The sequence below is a fragment of the Eleutherodactylus coqui genome, chromosome 1 (genome assembly GCF_035609145.1).
Source record: "Eleutherodactylus coqui strain aEleCoq1 chromosome 1, aEleCoq1.hap1, whole genome shotgun sequence".
NCBI classification, from domain to species: Eukaryota; Metazoa; Chordata; class Amphibia; order Anura; family Eleutherodactylidae; genus Eleutherodactylus; species Eleutherodactylus coqui.
The window spans coordinates 177,618,470-177,640,071 of record NC_089837.1 but is presented as its reverse complement, the minus strand read 5'-3'; the positions used below and the strand labels follow the sequence as shown (position 1 = coordinate 177,640,071).

At 40.8% G+C, this 21,602-nt stretch overlaps 1 protein-coding gene across 1 annotated transcript; it reads right to left on the bottom strand.

Moving 5' to 3' along the window:
* Positions 1–12,941: 12,941 nt before the first annotated feature.
* Positions 12,942–21,333, bottom strand: LOC136571859 (uncharacterized). Its single transcript, XM_066572506.1, has 2 exons — positions 18,341–21,333; positions 12,942–13,095 (listed from the first exon to the last, which is right to left on the bottom strand). The coding sequence occupies exons 1-2, from the start codon at positions 21,331–21,333 to the stop codon at positions 12,942–12,944; spliced, it is 3,147 nt and encodes a 1,048-aa protein (XP_066428603.1).
* Positions 21,334–21,602: the final 269 nt, after the last annotated feature.

The window sequence follows — 21,602 nt, the reverse complement described above, 5'->3', positions numbered from 1 at the left end:
CACCGGGTGGGAGCGCTCGGCCACTGGATCTAGTCTGCAAGAGTAGTATGCCAGCAGTCTGTTTCCCACCGTGTTCCTGAGTTAACACAGAGGTCATATATCCTTCCCTTGAGTAAACAGTTAGTACAAAGGGCTTGCTGTAGTTCAGCAGCCCCCAAGACTGATGTGCCCACCAGAGTCTGCTTTAACCTGACAAAGGTTTCCTCAGAGGGCGCATCCCACTGGATCCTGTCAGCTGCAGCCAGAGGTTCATCCCAGATGAGTCTGGTAAGCGCTGTCAGAGATGCAGAATTTGGGATCCAGGCTCTGCAGAAGTTCGTCATTCCCAAAAAGGACATAATTTGCTCGTAGTTTTGGGACCTCCAGAATTGCTTGCCTACCTTCATCTGACAAATTATACCCCAAATATTTAACCGTTTGCTGACTGTATCGGAGTTTCTACCTGTTTACTTTATGGCCTTGCTCATAAAGAAACCTCAAGAGTGCGACTGTGTCCCCCCCACAATTCTCTCCACTGTCTGCTGCTGGCTACCAACATACAGTAGTAGCTGACTACCTCTAGGAGGCTGGAACTGGGCTAAGTGTGCTGACATAGCCTGGGAGAAAATTGTTGGAGATTCACAGCAGCCCTGAGATACTCTGGTGAAGGTATACCTAATTTTATCATAATATCTCTTCTCAACAAATTTACTGGACATATTCGAGACTACATAATCTGACATTTCACAGGCTTATTTGTCTCTAGGTCTGTTATAACTGGTTCAGAGAGGGATTCCCTGTGGGTCCGGCCATTAACCCCTCTTACCATGATATGTCTATTACTACATTTTACATTAGGTACATATTGGGATGTATTAATGCCCTGTTGGCTCCTGAGCCCACCAGGAAAGTAATCATCTGTCCATTCACCTGGAGATCTATCTCAGGCAGTAGAAATTGCCAAGAGATCCTCCAAGTGTTGTACATCCACCCCTCCTAGTCATTTTTCCCCAAGGTGCCTGAGAACATTATTTCTCAGGGCATTCTCAGGCAAAATCACCAGACTTCCCATCATTCAAACACACATTTAAATCCCTGAGCTGCGTCCCACCTCTGCTTCTTCCTCTGCCTCTACTTTCACATCCTCTCGCTGTCCAATGACCTCTCTGACTTTCCTGAACCATCATATCACATTCTTCTCCCTGTATAAAAACTCTCACTTTCTCACCCTTTTCTTTGTAGAACTTTTCTGAATGTTTTGCATATTGCAAAACATCCTGCAATGATCCCATCCTAAGGGTAACCATGTATCTCATTATATAACCTCCTATTCCCTTCTTTACTCTACTTACAAACGCATTCTTTAATGGCTGATTATATGCAGCATTAGTATCATCTCTCTCCCCCTGATTATACTATGGAAGGGGTCTACCATCTCCTCCCCTCCCATTCTAATTTCCATCTACAGAACTCCAATCTGGCCATAGAATTCTTCTATCTGCTCTATTTTTCATTCAATTGGAACTACTTATTAAGCCTTTGAATTGTTCATCAAACTGTCGGGGGTCTATTTTTATATGGGCCTGACAGTTTGGGGCTTCTTTTAACCAGACTTCAGCAGCGGATAATCCGTATTTCTGCTGATCTTTAGCTGATTTTGTCTGTATTTTATCACATAATTCTTTACAACTAGGAGCTTTTAATATATATATATATATATATATATATATATTTTTTTTTTTTTCTATATTTCTTTTCCCACTTATGTCACAATATTTGACATAGTCAGGATCTAACTTGTGTATGTAATTCTTATCCCCTTGAAGGGCTTCCTGCCGTTGGCAACAACAGAGACATGCACAGGAGAATGCCTTACAGTTTATATTTCCCATTGTTAGTAATTATGTTCTTGGTGCCGATTTACAAGACAAACAACATAAAACAAGCCTCTGGCCACTAAAATGTTTAGTGAAAATGCAAAGGTCCCTTACCAGAATCGCTGCTTCGCTATATACACAAAGACTCCTTTTAGCTTTACCGAGTAGGGCCTGTGAACATTGAACACTACAAGGGGCTTGTCCGAAAACAACCTGCACAGCGAGGTTGGTCCTTAATGTGTCCTAGAGGTCAGTGCCCACGTATCGGGTCCGCTTATCTCAATCACTCACACATTCGCTTCATGCAGTATAAGACAACAATACAAATATTACATTATGTTAGTAGGCGGCCGCCCTCTTTATATTCTTAGTTACTCTATAACATAATATCAAAGAAAAAGTAATAGAAAGATAAGAAGTAAAGTTCCTGGACACCCCTGTGTCCCATGACGTCATCTAACAGCTTCTTTTACGTGCACGGAGTAATTCTTTCCTGTAGCCTTCTCACAATGGCTATGGTCTCACATAGACTACTGCTATTGCCCCTTGGCAACCCATTCGTCTATACTTCTCATTTACCTTACACATTTCACATAGACTACTGTTATTGTCCCTTGACAACCCATTCATCTATACTTGCCTCTCATTTACAATACACATTGTAAATTCTACTAACACTAAAGTATACAGAAGAAGAAGAGAGAAGAAAAGTTTAACCATTGTTATACTTACTACACGTTATCTGGGAGGCTTCTAAATTCTCAGGCTAGTTCGGAAAAACGTCACTGTTTCAGACAGGATGCCCGACTGGCCTCTAATGATGTCTAAGCAAGACGGAGGTCTTTTAATGATCGGAGAGTACTTCAGACCCACCTTTCACAGCCAGGCTGTCCTCTCCCTCTGCAGTGAGTCTTTCTGGCTCGAAGGACCAAAAATGTAAAGAGAATTTATGTGTTTATCAAAGAAAAGACTCTCCCAGATCTTGTGCAGAAGTCTGGACTCAGGAGAAATACATATCACACCAGCCTGTGCGGTATCAGATGATTTCTAATTTATTCTAAGTTGTATTTGTTTTTTTATACTGTAAATGACATCACAGGAAAAGTATAAACCTCCAAGATTAATAATAATACATAATAGGCTGAAACTAAAGTGATTACCATATGTTACACCTTTTGAGGTGTTACTATAACATACAATGAAACTGTTATGAATTCAGTGCAAAGGAATACAAGGGAGGCAGTCTGGACACTCTTATCTTGTCTGTCTACCCTGTAATGGTATAGAAAAGGTTTCGTTTAACCCCCTTCACTACGTATACTAGCAGCATGCTATATCTTTCTAGTCTACAATCCAGTAAAAGAACAATTAACTGATACATTGATTTACAATTTTCTTAACATCGTTCAAATGCAAGGAATTAGCAGCGCAAAGCGGCGCGATGGAACATGCACTATCTTTGGTGCGCGCTGGCAGGAGTTTCCATTGACTCCTATGGGAGCAGGAGTCAATGGAAACTCCTGCGCTGCCAATAGTTTCCCTGCTTTCTGGCCAGAAGCACCTTTTAAATGTCTCGCTGTAAACTCCCCTTAGTAGCCCTGGGGTTGAGGGGACTCCCTGTGGGTTCTATTAATCCCCGCGGGGACTGACAGGATTTTACATTGGGACATTTAAAAGGTGCTTCTGGGCAGCAGCTTTCAAATGTCTTGCTGTAAGCAGCAGGGTATTCCTATTGCCCCTCTGCTGGGCAATTCCCTAGCAGTGGGGGGCAGAAGGGGACTCCCCCATCTCTCTCCCCAAGGGAATTTCCTATAGCAGGGAGAGAGAGAGGGTGGGGTTTCAGGGCTTCCCCCGAGAGCGTGGGAGGAGGGGATGGGGCTAGAGGGATTGGCCCCATTAGTTCCACCCCTAACCCTGCCCCTCCATTGTTTGCTATGGGGATTCTCACACAGAATTCCCATAGCAAACCATGGAGGGGTGGGGCTAGGGGCAGGGCTTATGTGGCAAGTCCCTCTAGCCTTGCCCTCTCCTCCCACACTCTCAGGGGAAGCCCTCAGGATTTCTTCATAGCAGAGAGAGACACCGCAGCTAAGGGGGATTTCCCCAGAGCAGGGAGAGTGAGTGGAGCTATGGGGGGTTTCCCCATAGCCCTGCTCTGTCTCTCCCTACCTTGGGGAAATGCCCCATAGCTCTGCTCACTGTCCCTGCTCTAGGAAAATCCTGAAGCCCTGTGGTGCTTCTTCTCTCTCTTCGTGGAGCCGCTGTGCTTCTCAAAGCGCAACTGCTCCATTGAACAGGCAAAGTTTCATGCGCTGTACATATGAAAGTTTGCCCGGTCATGCACTTTTAGCATATGCGAGGAGCGCATTTTTTTAGTGCACATAGGCGCGCAAAAAAACACGATTGTCTGACTTCACCCTAAAACTGTGACACTGCGTGCCAGTGATATTAGGTTGTATTTTATGGTATTATCAGAGTATTGTATGATGGCATTATTTGAGTTTTGGATGGCAGTATTATTGAATACTATATTTATTATATATGAGCACCACGGGTTTTCCTATATAATAAAATAATGAAATATCATTAGGTTAGGGCATCACTTTCTAATTGGTGAGGATTCAACCACCAGGACCCCACTGTTACTGAGAACGAAGGGGCTACCGTACTAATTTAGTGTCTTCCTTAAAAGTTTTTTCCTGCTCTGCAGAGCTCCCAGTTCTAGCAGTATGCCATCACTTTGAGTCTTTTTCACATAAGAAAGCATTGCTATGGGTGTTGCCAGATTGACATGAGGAGCCTAAGGCAGGTATTTTGTGCCCCAAAACACAGAAGATATAATTGGGTGTTGTATTAAATTATTTTATCTGAAACTAAATGTTGATACACGCACTCTTTCTGCATTTATTTTGCTGCACATAGCAAATATAGCAGAGCTAAAAAGATTTTTTTTAGATTAGTCTTCTGTTAACCTATTTTCAATTAAAGAAGAGTGATTCATTAGTTTTGTTTTGCCTAGACTGTATGCCACCAAGTTCTAATCAATCTTAGCAAGCGAAAGCATGACAGCAAAGCTATTGATCTTCTCCATTAGATAAAATCTCTAAAAGTTTTTCTTTGTTATCAGTTAATTTAGTGCATGAAATCTAGAAATTGGCAAAGAAAAAGAGCCGAAGAAGTGATTAAGGAGTAAATACATACAGTCTTTGTAAAAAAAATCAAGCCCCTAGAAGAAGTTGTCATTTTGCTGCAAAACTCGGCATGCAGTTACATCTCAGGCAGATATGCAAATATATTGTAGTGTGATCAGATGAGTAGTCTTACCACCTGAGGCCCTAAAAGTGGTTCCACCCTTGGCCTATAAAAAGGCTCTCAGTGACTACTTGTGTATGTAGTGACCTCTTTTTCTGCTTGTGTAAAGCTTGTTGACCACGAGACGCATCTACTATGCAATCAAAAAGATTTCGGCCAGTTAACAGAGTTTGAGAGGGGAGCAATATTGGAATGCAAAACAAATTGCCTGACACTTGGGCCATTCTGAACATACGGTTAGGTGCTGGGATCAGTGGATGCATGAGGGCACACACACAAGGCAATTGGAGACCCTCAACAGACCACCAGTAAAGAGGATCGTCTGACTGTCCAACAAGCACGAGCAGCTCCAACTATTTCATTGTCTGTCATCCATAAACAGGTGGCACCATCGTTTGCAGTGATGTCATGAACGACAAAACTGAACTGCTACCGAGTGGAACCGGGTCATCTTCAGCAAGTTATCCAGGTTTAATTTGGGAACTGATAACAGCTGTGTTCATGTCTGGAGACCTAGGGGTTAGTGTGTCAATCCTGCCTTTGCTGTGAAGGTGTACACTCCCCACGCTGCTGTATTAGTGGTACAAGGGACAATGACAGCTCATATTTTCAGGACATCCTGCAGCCACATGTGTTCCTCTCATGGTAGGGCTTCCAAGATGCATTTTTCAGCAGGATGATCCTCAGCCACACACAGCAAGGGTATCACAGGAATGTCTCCACAACATTATCACATTTCTGTGGCTTGCCCGATTGCCAGATTTATCACCAATGGAACGTGTATGTAACCATCTGTGACACCAACTTTGTCAGCCTACGAGTTTAAACAACCTAGGGGCTCCGTTACAGCAAATTTAATGCCACGGAATACCATACGGAACCTTTATGCCTCCATGACTGCCCGTATCCCATCTTACATCCAAGCTAGAGGCGATACAACAAGGTACTAGAGCCTCCATGCCTGCCCGTATCACATGATACATCCAAGCTAGAGGCGATACAACAAGGTACTAGAGCCTCTATGCCTGCCCGTATCACATCTTACATCCAAGCTAGAGGCGATACAACAAGGTACTAGAGCCTCCATGCCCGCTTGTATCACATCTTGCTTCCAAGCAAAAGGCGGTACAACAGGGTACTAGAGCCTTCCTGCCCGCCCACATCACATCTTGTTTCCAAGCTAGAGGCGGTACAACAGGATACTAGAGCCTTCCTTCAAGTGTTCAGTTTTCCACAATAAATTATCCTTTTGCTCTCATGTAGTAATCACTTAGTTATATCAATGTTATAATCACACATATAAAGTTTCATTCGATTCTGACAACTCTTTATGGGTACTTTTTTTTTTTTTTTTTGACAATGAGTGTATTTTCTACCAACTTTAAGTAACAAATGCCCATATATATTATACTTCATTAATATAGGAAAAATGTTTTGGATTTCTATCTGTAGGGTATACGTATTCAATTCACTGCTTAGTTATTTGATATTGAGCTTAATGAGAGCCATAGAAATTCCTGTAGGGTGAGCTCCCGCTACTGGCAGCTGCAGGGAGATTGAATTGTGTCATTTAACTAATTAGGTGGTTAAAGGACACAGGCAATTTAGAGTGAGGAAAAAGAGCATGGACGCCTATAAGGCTATGCCCACATATTGCTTGCAGCACAAAAGCTTCCAGCAAATATAAGCATGTCCTTCAGCCCTCATTCATCCGATGGTTTAGTATATGTAGGGGCTCGGACTGGCCCACCAGCAAGCTGGTGAATCCTCAGGTGGGCCCCTAAAGCTGCCATCAAGACTATATAGCTAGGCTCATTCACACAAGCGTATGCATTTTTACGGTCGCCCCCTCACACGCCGTAAAATCGTGTGAATGAAGAAAACCCGTGATTGAGTCCGGATCTTAATTAGCATTTTCTCATCCATTCACATGGACAACTGCGGCCTTCTGAAGAAAAAAAATACACTGCCGCACAGAAATCCTCAGGATGACATCTAATGATTAAATGGAGGCAGCTGTGTTCTTTTCCCAGTGTTTGATGCTTATAAACTCTCTCCCCCTCCCTTCCTTTCTTTCCAGCTTCCATAGAGTTTATGGGAGCTTCCAGCGTATTTTGGCTAAAAAATAGGGCAAGACCTAGCTTTTCCGCCAGCGTATTAATTCGGTCACTGATTTCAGCCCTATTTTTCCCGGCCCAGCGTCTTTATGTGGCTAAAAATCTGAACAGATACATTAGAAACCAATGCTCAGATGGTCGCAATTTTTGCACAACATATTTACGCGGCTAAATAACTGCGTAAAACGCTTATGTGAATAAGGCCCAATACTGTTGGAATACTGTCCTAGCCATTAGTTACTTTTAGTGTTCATTTTAAATTTTTCTTCAATTTTGTTAGTCAGAATGCGCCATAGGGTTCATAGTACTAGTATTATTTTTATTTACTATTGTACATTAATTTTTAATTGGCTGTTTTACGCTAGTGTTTAGCCATTCTCCCTGGGGGTTTGCATATTTTCAAGGCTGAAAATGTTTATATTTTTGATTGTGTACCACCTTTTACTTTTACCCCACTCTTAATTTATTCAGTAGTGCTATCTCTTTTTTATTATGTTTTATCTAACATACTACTATTTAATAATATTCCAGGATAATTAGTAGTTTTTCCAGTTTTAATGGAAAAACCTCAACAGTAGGTTTTAATATTAATTTTAGTACCAGGTTTTCCAATTTAATGATAGCTCCACATTATAATCAAATAAACAAATTTACTAATAATAAGCATTCTCCATTAAATCCAATCATGCTGTGTCATCACTGTGTTTTGCAGATCAAACCCATTAAAAGAACATAAATGTTTTCTCGTGGGACATGCGCTATCTGCATCAGCAGATACATGCTGTTAAATGCTTTTACTGTATATTCAAAGGCTACTAAGCTGGTTCTTCATTGTATGTAATTAGTAATATAAAAAGCAAGAATTAAGGAAATTCTAAATATATTCTTTTATAACACTAGAAAAATACACAATATACAACATGAATATTGAGACAGCAAACTCAGGAATACCATATTACCAATGTTTTGCTGTATCTCTTATTAATCAATCACTTGCCCTAAGTTAATTAAGCAAGAATTTGCTGTCAACTCATGGTCTTTTAAAGGAAAGCTACAGTTTAGAGCTGCTCTAATGAATCCTTTAGAATAACACTAATGGCAATTCACTTGTATACAAAAAGAAGTCATTCACTCATAACTCTGCCTGAGGGAAATTGTAATACCTCACTGCTGCCCTGCAAGAACTATGACCAGAATGCAACAGTTGGACATTTAAAAAGCTTGTTTATGTGGAAAACTGGACATAACAGAGGAGACCCACTTCTATTTGCCAGAGTGGAAAACTGATAAGTACTAGTAGTTCCCTCTCTGGTTGACCAGAGCTGATCATATTATAAGATTATTTATTCATTTAAATGAACATCATGTAATTCTGCTGCAAGGGAAATGTATGTCAGCTCCAGCTTTCTTTCAACAATAACGGCTAAGCAGTTTAACTGTAGAGATCAGCTAAGTCAGGGATGCTTTCTTTTAAAAAGTGTTGTCTTGTTAAAGCTTGCTGAGATCTGCCACAAATGCATTTATAATGAGGATTTATCATTTGAACCAAATCTATCTATTGAGCGTGAAGCCCAGTGTGTATCTAGTACATACATTAAATAGTTCAAACTGAGAAGAATATTCAGGGTTGTCAGCACAATTACTCTTCACCATCTAAAAACACCATATTCAAGAACACGCCATTTGATAATCTACTCCAGGATACAAATATTTTGACTAACCTTGAGACAATTTCCTTAACTTTTTGAGTAGTAACATATTATGTAAGGCTAAAAAAAGACATATGTCCATCCAGTTCAGCCTATTACCCCCAATGTTGATCCAGAGGAAGGCAAAAAAAACCCCCAATGAGGTAGAAGCCAACTTTCCACCTTTAGGCCTTAGTCACACGGGCATTTTTTCACGCGATTTGCGGATTGCATGATGGATGCGCATCCGCAAATCGCGTGACCGGGGCCAAAAAAATCGCCCGAAAAATCTGCTCCTAGCCGCGTTTCATTAGAAACGGGCCGGAGCTGTCCAGCGCTTTGAATTCAATGGAGCCGGCAATACAGCCGGCTCCATTGAAAGCAATGCGCTGCGGGCGAGCGAAGCCCTTCCCGACAATTCATCCTGCACTCGCCGGCAGCCCATTGCTTTCAATGGAGCCGGCTGAATTGCCGGCTCCATTGAATTCAATGGGCAAACATCGTTCTTCTCTGCCACAGCTGTTACAGCTGTGGCAGGGGAGAATGATTTGTCTTCTATATGTTCTCAATGAGGTCGGCGCTGCTGCCGCCGGCCCCATTGAGTGCATATAGAGAAGAGAACAGGAATCGCAGATTGCAGATAGGTGCGATCTGCGATTTCTGTTCTATAATTTATCGGACGAGCGCATAAAAAGCACTCATGTGTCCGATACCATTGCAAAGCAATGGTTTTAAAAAATCGCCGGACGCATGCACAAATCGCGTGAAAAAACGCCCGTCTGACTAAGGCCTTAGGGGGAAAAATTCCTTCCTAACTCCAATCTGGCAATTGGAATAATCCCTGGATCAACAACCCTTTTGAAGTTATTAATAATTATAACATATAATATAATGATTATAACTAGAAATGAGTGGGCATACTCGCTAAGGGCAATTACTCGAGCGAGCACTGTCCTTAGCGAGTACCTGCCCGCTCGGAAGAAAAGATTCGGGTGCCGGCGGGGGGTTGGGAGCGGCGGGGGAGAGCGGGGAGGAACGGAGGGGAGAGATCTCTCTCCCTCTCTCCCCCCTGCTCACTCCCGCAGCTCACCCACGCCGGCACCCGAATCTTTTTTTTCCGAGTGGGCAGGTACTCGCTAAGGACAGTGCTCGCTCGAGTAATTGCCCTTAGCGAGTATGCTCGCTCATCTTTAATTATAACATATAGTATAAGTGCTGTGGAATAAGTTGTAAGCACAGCAGAATAAGTTGGCGCTATAGAAATAAAGATTATTATTATTATAATATTGTATCGGGAAGAAATTTTTTCCACCAGGGTGCGGTGCATTGGCTTCTGCCTCATTGGGTTTTTTTGCCTGCCTCTGGATCAACATGGGAGGGAGGAAACAGGCTGAACTGAATGGACATTTGTCTGTTTTCAGCCTAGCATAGTATGTTACTATGTACTATGTAACTATGTATCACTCAAGAAAGATGTCCAAGCCCCTCTTGAACTTTTTTGTTGAATATGCCATCAGCATGTCCTCAGGCAGAGAGTTCCACAGTCTCACTGCTCTTATAGTAAAGAACCCTTTTTTATGTCGGTGTTGAAACTTTTTTTTCTCTAGATGTAGAGGATGCCCCCTTGTTACTGTCACAGTCCTGGTCTAGTATTATTCCACATCTGCAACATATAGGTGGTAATTTATTATTTGATTTGCAACAGTTTTATGGCATAAAAATGTCACACATTTTGGCATGTGTCGTGTTTTTTGCAAAATTTGTGATAAAAAAAGTGTTTATAAAAATGGGGGAAAGGGGGGGTTTGTTAGCAGAAACAGCATGGCCAACAATGGTCAGATAAATTTGTTATATTTAAAGCACGAAAATGGTGCAAAAAGCAGCGGTTTACTGTTTCATAATTTAAAACACTACACTTCAATAGAAAGAATCCTCTGTCTGAATATTATACTTGAGAAAGCCCAGGATATATAAAATCACATGAAAAGCTTTATTATGTAAGACAACAGAAGTGAAAATCATGCATAAGTCTAAAAATAACTTACGTGTTTTCGGAAATAGCTCTTATTCATGGTACTTTCACAACATACCATTAATAAGAACTATTGCTTCAAACACATAGGCTATTTTTAGACCTGTGTATGATTTTTAGGCCACCTGCACATGACCGGGTTAGATTCTGCATGCGGATTACCTGCGGATCCTCATTAAATATGATTGCAATCGATCGCGGAATAGAGTTTTTCATTGCGGATGCGCACAGATGCACAGATCTTCCGCACGGAAAAAAAATGCGAGCACATGCCCATACAGTAGACCAACCCCTAGAAAGTTGCCCATCCCTTTGAAAAACTCCTAATATAAGAAGGAAAATGCTTAGTCTTCATTCCGTTTGTTCTTCTGTTGTTATGAGAACTACTATAGTTCTTTCACAAAACATGCCTTCCGGTGAGGACACAGCGTTGTTGGCCTGGCTGATCTACACCACATTTTTTTGCAAGGGAGCAAACAGCACTGGAAGAGGAAGAGCCTCGCCAAACAAAAAGATTAGGTTCTGGGTGCACTCTATTGTGTTTCTGTGAAATGAAAAGGGTCACTTCTCAAGCCTGTATGCTGATTTGCACACCCACCTGGAGAAATTTTCTGCCTTCACCTGCATCTCGTGAAAAGCGTTCGACAAGTTGCTGAAGGTGCCAACAAGAAAAAGGAAATGTCAAATGTGGCAGGATGGAGTAAAAAACGCAATATAGCAATGTTAAAAAATCTAAGAAAAAAGTAGCAATAGAATTTTAAAAAAAGCAATGTATCAATGTAAAAAACACACACCCAGCAGCAGGTGGAGAATGGGAGCAGAAGGCAATTAAAAGGTCACTGCTCATTTCTTCTGCCCTTATGCAGTCCCGGGCAGCTGCTAGCGTCCCACTGCTCTCCCTTTCTGCTTTTGTCTTGCACTGAGAAGGTTAACCAGTACTGAGTGGGTTAATCAACTTTCTGGCTCTCAGCTCACCAGAGGGGTTAATTAGGCCTTCCTTCCCTATTTAAGCTGAGCTGATGCACTTCCTGGTTGCCTCTGAATAGGTGTTTGTTAATTCCTGACACTCAGCCTTCTTTGGTCACTATGTTCTGTTTTAGTTCTCCCCCGCTCTTTGAGTTCTGTTTTGCAGTCTGAGTTCTGTCATATCTGTGTCTTGTCCTCCTTTGTTTATTGGGTCTGTTTCAGGCATTCTGTTCTGTCTGAGGCTTCTTGCATATCTGATCTGTATGTTTATTTTCTGTCATTTTCTGTCAGTTCCCATTCATGTGTATGGTTGCCCTTGCTCTGTCCTGCATCTGTGTGCTCCTCTGCCTTCTGCCACTTCCGTTTGGTTCCGCCTGAATTCCTGTTTTTATGTCTGTCCTTTTGCTCTGGACCCTGTGTCTGGTTCTTTAGTTTTGCCAGTTCAATCTGGTTTCGAGTTTTACCCCATCAGGGATAGTCAGACCCTAAGTTTCAGAGCAGGGCCGCCCTTATTGGGGCGATAGCCTTGCTTCAGGTAGGTGGTCTTCCATTCCTTATGTAGCAAAGGGCCAGTCTCCCTTTTCCTGTCTACAGTCTGTCTATCTGAGGAGTCAGCTACCGACCATCTCAGGACTGTGCTGAGCCCGTGGGTTGGTCCAATGGATCCACATTCATATATCTACATATATATATATATATATATATATAAACTATACATGACTGCATGGTATAATAGATGCAAATATTAAGAAGTTAATAAACGCATAATAATTGGTGCATGGGTAAAATATACGTACAACGAGGATATTTATTTATATTTTTTCACTGACAATTTGGGTTAAAAGGCAAATAATTCAGTCCCCTGATTCAAGCGTTTTTCAACTATAGGCAGTACTGTTTAGTAGTCCTGACTATTGATTTGTACTGGCTGATATCAGAGCCTATGGAAGCACTGCGGATGCTCACATCTTCAAGGCTCCCGGAATAGTTCAGCGGCTTCTTTCCAAACAGCTGGGTCTGACAGAGGCATGGTTGCTTCAGGGTTCTTTAGGTCCAACTGCCCCATTCGTAATTGTTGCAGATGAGGGCTGTGGCCTGTCAACTCACATTCTGTGGCCATTTTCCTGCAGCGGGTTGGACACCAGATGACAAGTCTTCAAATTATCGACTTATGTGGGCTCGGCATTTTGTGCCTTCGGAATTCTTACCAGTAAATGGTGAGTTTTCCTGGGCACTATTCAGATGGAACATGAAAGCACATGCTCGGTAGTTAAAGCCTCTGTGGCTCTGCATAATTTTTGCCGGATCAATGACGTGGGCTGGACGTTTGCGAAATGTCTACTGCCAACAACCGCAACAGTTGCAAGCATGGATTTGAATCAAACAAATAGACCTGCATCTTCTGGACTTCAGGTTAAGGCCTGCTTTGTGGACTACTTTTCTAACTCCTCAAGGAGAAGTTCTGTTACAGCTGGCCTCTCTCCATGAAGCCTGAGGATCAGGAGTTTCTAACCCACATTTAGATTTTTTTTCTGAGCTTCCAAATTATTTTTTTTGGGGACTGTTTTTTTTTTCTTTTTTTTTAGGTAGGGACTCGCAAAACAATGAGGAACCTTGGCGTGAGTTGCGAGCTTATATTATATGGCCTTTTCTCTCTTCTCTTGCATAATGAAGCTTTTTCATGTGATTCTTGACATGCTGGACATGCTGATACATCTAAAGAGGCAACCTATTTCCATGCACTGAAATTATATTGCAGTGTCTATACAGGTGAGATGAAAACCTTCTGCATTTTCTGTCTGCGTATTGAATTTGCATTTGTATTTTGGCCAGGACTGCAGAAGAGATGTTCTGAAGACCTCACACACAAAACAACATTGATAAATTACATTGATTTGAACAAGTTTAAAGATAGGCTACAAAAATTATAAAAGGTCATAAAGCAATCGTCCCACTTCTGAGATTGATTACTTTTCTTCAGGATAGCTCATCGATAGTTGATCGGCAGTTGTGCTGCTGATCAGATGATCATGGGAGACGATGTTCAAATATACAGAGCTGCTTTGCTACTGGAAGCAGACAGCTCCATACATTGTTCAGTGGCCCACTGTGGTACTGAAGGTCCACTAAAGTGATGGGTCTTAGGCAAGAAAGATTTAATTTTTTTAAATTCATATAGCCTGGATGAAAGAAGGAAAGAGGGGGATATGATAGCCATGTTAAAGATTTATATATGGTTCAGGAGGGAAGTATTTTTAATAGGAATTGGGAACTAAATACAAGAGCGGAATGTAAATTTATTTGCAGGAAAATCAGAAAATAATATGTGGTTGGAAAATCAACAGTATGTGAATATAAACATGCCTGGTATAAAGTTTGGAGATGAGCGAGCTTACTCGCTATGGGCAAATACTTGAGCGAGTATTGCCTTTTGCGAGTACCTGCCCGCTCTTCTCAAAACATTCTGGTGCCGGCGGGGGGTGGGGAGCAGCGGGGGACAATGGGAAGGAATGGGGGGAGATCTCTCTCTCCCCCTCCCCCCCGCTACCCCCTGCTCACACCCGCAACCCACCGCTCACCCCCGCCACCGAATCTTTTGAGACGAGCGGGCAGGTACACGCAAAAGGCAATACTCGTTCTAGTATTTGCCCTTAGCGAGTAAGCTCGCTCATCTCTAATGAAGTTCTATATATTTGAAGAGAAAAGAAAAAGAAGTAATATAATCGTAGCCTAGATGGACCATTTGGTCTTTTTCTGCTGTCAGTCTTCTATGTTTCTAATCTTCTTTTATTTTGAGACTTTAGAGACACCAACAGTCACTAAATTTATGTGCACTATGCAACTTATAATACATTTTGAGACATTTTACTCCAACAAACTTGAGTTGAAATAGAAAGAGGTCAGCACTGCCATTTAAAGTATTCACTCCTGATGATACTGGGACTTTGCTGGGTCCTGGTGAGTGGTCCTTCTAAGGATTTATGCAGCTTAAGCAAACAATACCCAACTACGTTTAATGGGAAATTCAGGAAATAATTTTTCCACCATTTTTTAAACATCTGGGGTCTTGATCCAATAAAGTATTAGTGTCATTTACAGAGACTATCTTTCATCTTCAATAATATAATCTCTATCCTTAATAAAGACAAAAATTCCTATTCTATCTGCTTTTTACAACTATATCAGTGCAAATCTTTAACCAATTAAGTGCATTTTACTCTCCAAACGGATTGAGGATGAATTACAGCCTTAGTGTTATTCAACAACCATCTCCAGAGGAGAAGAATTGGATCTGACTTCACCAGTAATTTCACCTTCTTGTAAAGTCTTAGAAGAATTGCTAATCACATAAGTATCACTTAATAAGAAGATGCACTGTCTACTATTGTTTCTTTAAATGGATGGTTTGCAAAAAAACTCAATGGATCTGAGACTGAAGGAATTTTTCCTTCTTTCCTGTCCTTTTCTACTTCATCACACTTAAAAAAAAATGTTTAAATACATTTAATATGCATACACCATTATATTAATGCTTTTCAGAGTGCACAAAATCAATTTTTTTAGTAAAAGTTGGTCCTATAGATAATAATGTTGGGCAGTCTTTGTCAAGTTCAATGTCAGTCAAATTTACTACTTTAAATGTATCAATATTTTCACTGTTACCTACTGTTTCCATTATACTTGTTTCCTCTTTGATCTTTTCCTACTGTTTCATTTTTTTTTCCTCATCTTGATGTGATGATGTGTCTGCTGTGTGTAAGGCTAAAAGAAGTGTAGTATCACGTGAAATCGTTGTTGCCAGCCAAGTGCACCTGCCTTCACCTTCTATATATACCTGTTTGGAATAAATAAGCCCTGCTTTTTACACTGATGAGCTCTGCTTCATCAATTTTTGTATTTTGCATTTTTATAACTTCATTCTAAGACTGGCGTGTGAAACGCTAGCTTTAAACTGTACCCACACTTTCAGATGACTTTGCAGAATAAGCCTTCATGTGTGTACTTGAAGAAAAAGACTACATCTGGCCATTATATAACTTGAATATGACATTTTCACCAGTTTTCCTCTTTGCAGGCTGTGTCTCCAATTTTCAGTTGTTCCTAGGATCATGAGTGGAAACTAGTTATACTGTTTTCTCTACATTGCACATAGAGAAAATAGAGATTCAGTTTCTTAACATTTAAGGCACACAGAGAGAACTAACATCAACACATTGTACAGCAGGACTGAGCAGTGTAGATGTGTATTTGGTAGCTGTAAATCACTTACTAGTTAGCTGCTGCAGTGCCTGTGTGATCTCTGTCCCCTTCCTCTCCCTCTCTTCTCTATAGACTTTTATAGGTAGCATGAGTCCTCAATCTCCTGTTATCAATCTTGTTATCTCTGTTACTAGAGATGGACTTTGATTTGACAACAGGCAGTGGACAGAAAATTAGAAGAAAGGGAGACCCCAAGTCGCGAGCATTTTGGAGGATTCTTCAACACAAAACTAATATTTTAGATAGATAAAGCAATTTGCACTTTTGCTAATTAACATATTGGCTAATATATTAACATAAGTTGTCTCAAAGTGCAATGACCATTTAATAAATTTCCCCAATGGTCTGCTATATTGTTACTTCAATATCTTGCTCATAGATTGCCAAAATCCTTCACAGATATAGATATAAAATTAATAATTTTTATTTATTTAATAATTCTAAAAACGTGGGCTTACAATAACACTAACAAACATAAATAAAAATGAAACAAACGGAAAAACCAGAAAAGGGAAGTACCCTGGTCTTAGATTGAATGGGGGATTAGCTTCCTTTACACTTCGTGGAGACAGATGTAAAGTCCCTCACAGTGTGTCTAGGGGTGTCCCTTAATGATTAGTGCACTGCTGGTACAGATAGATATATAGAAGAAGGTATTATCAATTGGCAAGATCCTGCTGAATTCTATTCAGGGTGTAGGTCCACCTCTAGGTGATTGATATAGAATCCACCCGGTGAATATGCGGTCTTCTGGTCAATCCCCAATTATGCCACAGTGTTCATTTGCATATTCGTTATTTTGTTTGAGGATCTGGTTATAATACCATTAAGCGTCTTGTATCCGGATCCTTCAAAACCCTTTTCTGGTTTTTCCGTTTGTTTCGTTTTTATTTATGTTTGTTAGTGTCATTGTAAGCCCACGTTTTTAGAATTATTAAATAAATAAAAATTATTAATTTTATATCTATATCTGTGAAGGGTTTCGAATATTTTACATATAGATTTGCATACCACTGTGATTTCTAGATTGCCAAAATCTGCTTAACACAATAGCTGTAACCATTTTTGTATTTGCAGTGCTGTGTACTTGATGTCTTTATATACCTACTAGCTTACCCGTCGCGCATTGCTGCAACATCAGAAGAAAGGAAAATCAAGGAAACTCATTCTGATAACATTGAATTTACATTGTGTCATTTTTATTTAAACTTACTCATTTTCATATGGAAAACATTTCAAAGTGTTGTTTTAATTCTATGTATTTAATCAAGTGCTTGTGGATACACAAAATTTTTTGTTTTTCCGTTTGGTGCGTACACGAATAAATCCGAAGGTTTTCCGACGTGTGAGCTGGCCACATACAGTTGTCCATGTGAGAAGCACGGACTCTCCAAATCTATCCCACACACTTGCAGCGATTGTCCTTGTGCTTTGTTGATGGTCATTGCAAAAGCGAGTCGCACCGGAAACTGTAAACGTTTGAATTCAAATGGCATATCTGTTGGGATAATTGGAATACGTGGCAACAGAACATCTTCCCCTTTGAATTTCCCATTCAAAATTGTAGCTTCGATGACATTGTTCATCATCTTTTTCACTGAAAGTCTTGTACCGTTGCAAAGTCGTGGTGGATGGATGTTTCGGAGAAGAATGACAGGCACGCCTATTTTCAATGTTAAAATGTGTGGGGGCATACCTGGAAAATCAAGTGAATTCAAGAATTCCGTTGGGTAATTGACCACTTCATCTTGATTCATCACAGTATCGATGGACTTATACGTTGTCGCTTCGCTTGGTATTCCGTTTTGAATGCTGAAATTGATAGCATTGACATCGTTGTTGGTAGCTGCTAATATAGCCCGTGCGCTGAGCCACTGATGATTTTTGTAATTCCGCGCGATATTTGGGAACACCTTTTGAATCAATTCGTCTTTGGTTGATGTCATCTTTCCAAAGTTTGTTGGCAATGTGATACATTGTGTAGATCTGTCGATTGGCATCTTCCCATTTCCAATATCCAGCAATTGTTTTGTGAAACGTTCGGCGGATGCATCATTTTGTAGTTGAACACGCATATTGGTTTTCAAAGTCAATTTCTTAACATGTTGCCATAGAACTGATGATTTGAGACATGCATTAAGTTCATCAGTGGGTGTTGAACGGCGTATAACTGGCAGAGTTTGTCGAAAATCACCAGATAATAAAATGAGTGCTCCACCGAAGGGCTGTGCATTTCCCCTCAAATCTTGCAGTGTACGATCAAGCGCTTCCAATGCTTTTTTGTGAGCCATTGTGCATTCGTCCCATATGATAAGTTCACAAGTTTGGAGAACTTTGCCCATTCCGGAATTTTTGGTGATATTGCATGTTGGCGTCTCAGTGGCTTGCAAATTCAAGGGCAATTTCAGTGCTGAATGTGCTGTTCGACCACCATCCAAAAGTGTTGCCGCAATTCCAGATGATGCAATTACCAGTGCAGTTTTATTCCGTGATCGTATAGTTGCCAAAATGATTGAAATGAGAAACGTTTTGCCAGTACCTCTGGGCGCATCTATGAAGTACAATCCTCTGCTTTGATTTGTAATTGCTTTTATGATTGTGTCATATACAATGCGTTGTTCTGGAACCAATTTTGGAAGATTCTTTTCAACAAATGTACCCAAATCATCGACATCGAAGTGTGTTTCACGTTGCAAATCACGATCATAAGCGTCATTTGCAGCTCGATTCGGTGCACACATTCCCAACTGCACCAATCCTTTGTTAGCGATTGCCAAACATATATCCTCGATCGAAACTAACGCCTCATTATACACGTTTGTTGTGAATTGCATCTCCGGATTCGTTGCTCGCAAACGACGTAGCATGTCTTCACTCATGTAATCTTTGTATTTTTCCCAAAGATCTTTTGGATTGGATGGGAAACACGTTGTTAATATTATCGCAAATAACGTGCGTATTTGCTGTGGTTGAGCAGTATTCGATGCATCATTGAGTGCTGTGTCCCAATGGGCATTGTTTTCAATAAGATTTAATTGTTGGCAAGCTTCTCGATAGGTCGCACATACTTCACCATTTACTGTTCTCAGTTCTTGGAAGGATTTCGGTCCACGCATGTTAACTAACAGTAAGCGCAAGTAAAAACATTCTTGATTGTTTGGATGAACTGTATACAGGCAGCCTAACGTGTCGGACAAATATATATTCGGATGTCCTTCAACTGGTTTGCCCTGTTTACGACGTTGAAAGTTTTTCGCTGATGCATTCCATGTGTAGTATTTTGGCACTTCTGAGTAAAGTAGCGTTCCTGCGAACAAATCATGCGTGCACAATAAGAAGAAGGCAGTTAACGTTGTTTGCGGTGGTGAAGATGCTCTTGCATGTACATTTTCTGTTGTAAAATACACGCGCTGTCCATTTTCAAGATGTACTGCCAAATGAACAACTGTTGGATGACGTTCATGAATTGGAAATGAGAAAATACGCCAAACAGCTTCATTGCTACTAATGTAGCGTCCCAATTGATATCGTTCGATTTCATCGATTGGTGCAGATGCATTTTCCACTCCAAAAACTGCCATATCACTTCCTTTATTGACATATTTGCAAATGTATTTGATCGATTTAACTGAATTGCAATACTCGACATTGATGTGTGCTTTGAACGTCTTTGAGAGTAATGGTGAATACGGCACAACCCAACGATTATCGACTTCAATGTCATTGTTGCGCACTTTTAAAGTGATTAATTTGCCACCATCTTCAGTTGATCGTCGACGATATTGTGGATATCCATCATTTCCAGTGATGGTTTCGGCATGTAAGTCTCTTGGATAGCGTTTCGTGCATTTTCCATCCTTCATGCATGGAGAATAGTTGTTGATTGCGCCACATGGACCATGAAGCATGTTTTTAGTAACGACTTCGAATAAGCCTGGATCAATGTTGAAATCTGGGATTTCTGCTGAGATGACTTCATCAATTTTGTCTGGTGTAATTTTGTCGATCAACCAAATCAAAATGTGTGCATGCGGTAATCCTCTTTTCTGCCATTCAATGGAATACATCCAACAGCGTGTCTCCCCAAAAACATGGTGTTTGACAATGAAATCCATCATGGATTTCAATTTTTGTTTGAACACACGTGCGATGATGTCATGGCGATCCGAAGGCAATTGTCCAGGCAACAGAAGCTCTTTAATTTCATCCCACGTAGGATTGCACGTGAATGTTATGAAAAAATCTGGGCGGCCATATGCGCGAACATAAGTCATCGCATCTTGTGCGTATTCATGCATGTGCCGTGGGCTTCCTGTGAATGTAGCCGGCAGGATGACCATTTTTCCCAGTTCATTGGGATTGCCATCAGTAGCAATTGCATCACGTAAATGAATGTATTCTTCTGAATGCAGTTTGGTTTGATTCAATCGAATGAAGAGAAGTCGTTCGGTCTCGATTTTTGCATACATATCGACAATGTATTGATGGAACAAATGCCGACATTTCAAAATGTGATTGTCTGGGTTCTCACGAATCATCAATCGATGTGAATAGTAATTCATGGCACTGACTTTCTTATTGGTCTCCTCATGTGTTTGTGCATTTCTCATTTGGATGTTGAAATGATATCCATCTTCTCCTTGCCAGAATAAAATTGGATATTGCAATGCATCGTATGAGCGATGAGTTTCGGAGACTCGGTGAAGATGACCATCTCTTCGATGAAGAACTATATCATGCAAGTTAAATTCTTCGCCAACTATGACGATCGCCACTTCATTAATTGTTGGTGCGTTGTATTGTCTTTCGTGTTGGCCTACTGGTGTTTTGTCAGCTCTAACGACAACAACGTAATCATCAGCTGGCATTCGCTCGAGGGCCGTCCTGAACAGTTGAACTAATTGGTTGTGTTGCTCAAATAAATTTTGTAATGCAGCAACAATTTCTCGATTAGTGCTGGTATTGACTCGACAACGTTGATCAACTTGTTCATCGGTGGTTCCAATGAAATAAATTTGGAGAAATTTGTGACCTAAATGCAGCAGTGGTAGAAGTGATCCAGCGAGATGATAAATTTGGCCTTGGACTTTGAACGTTGGCATGTAATTGTCTCATATGATTTCTGTTGCACCGAACGATGTCATCTGGAAACATGAATTGTACTTGCATATATTTGCCAAGAAATGTTTAGACTGGCTTGTGTCACCGGATAGCAACGTTGATAATGGTTCGGGTGGTAAATGCAATTCAGGCAATTTCACTTTTCCACCTGCGCAGCACATTCCTGGAGTTTCATTTTTGAATTTCAATGCACGGCAAAATTTGCATAAGTTGTCCATTTTTCCAATAACGACACTTTGATGATGACTGT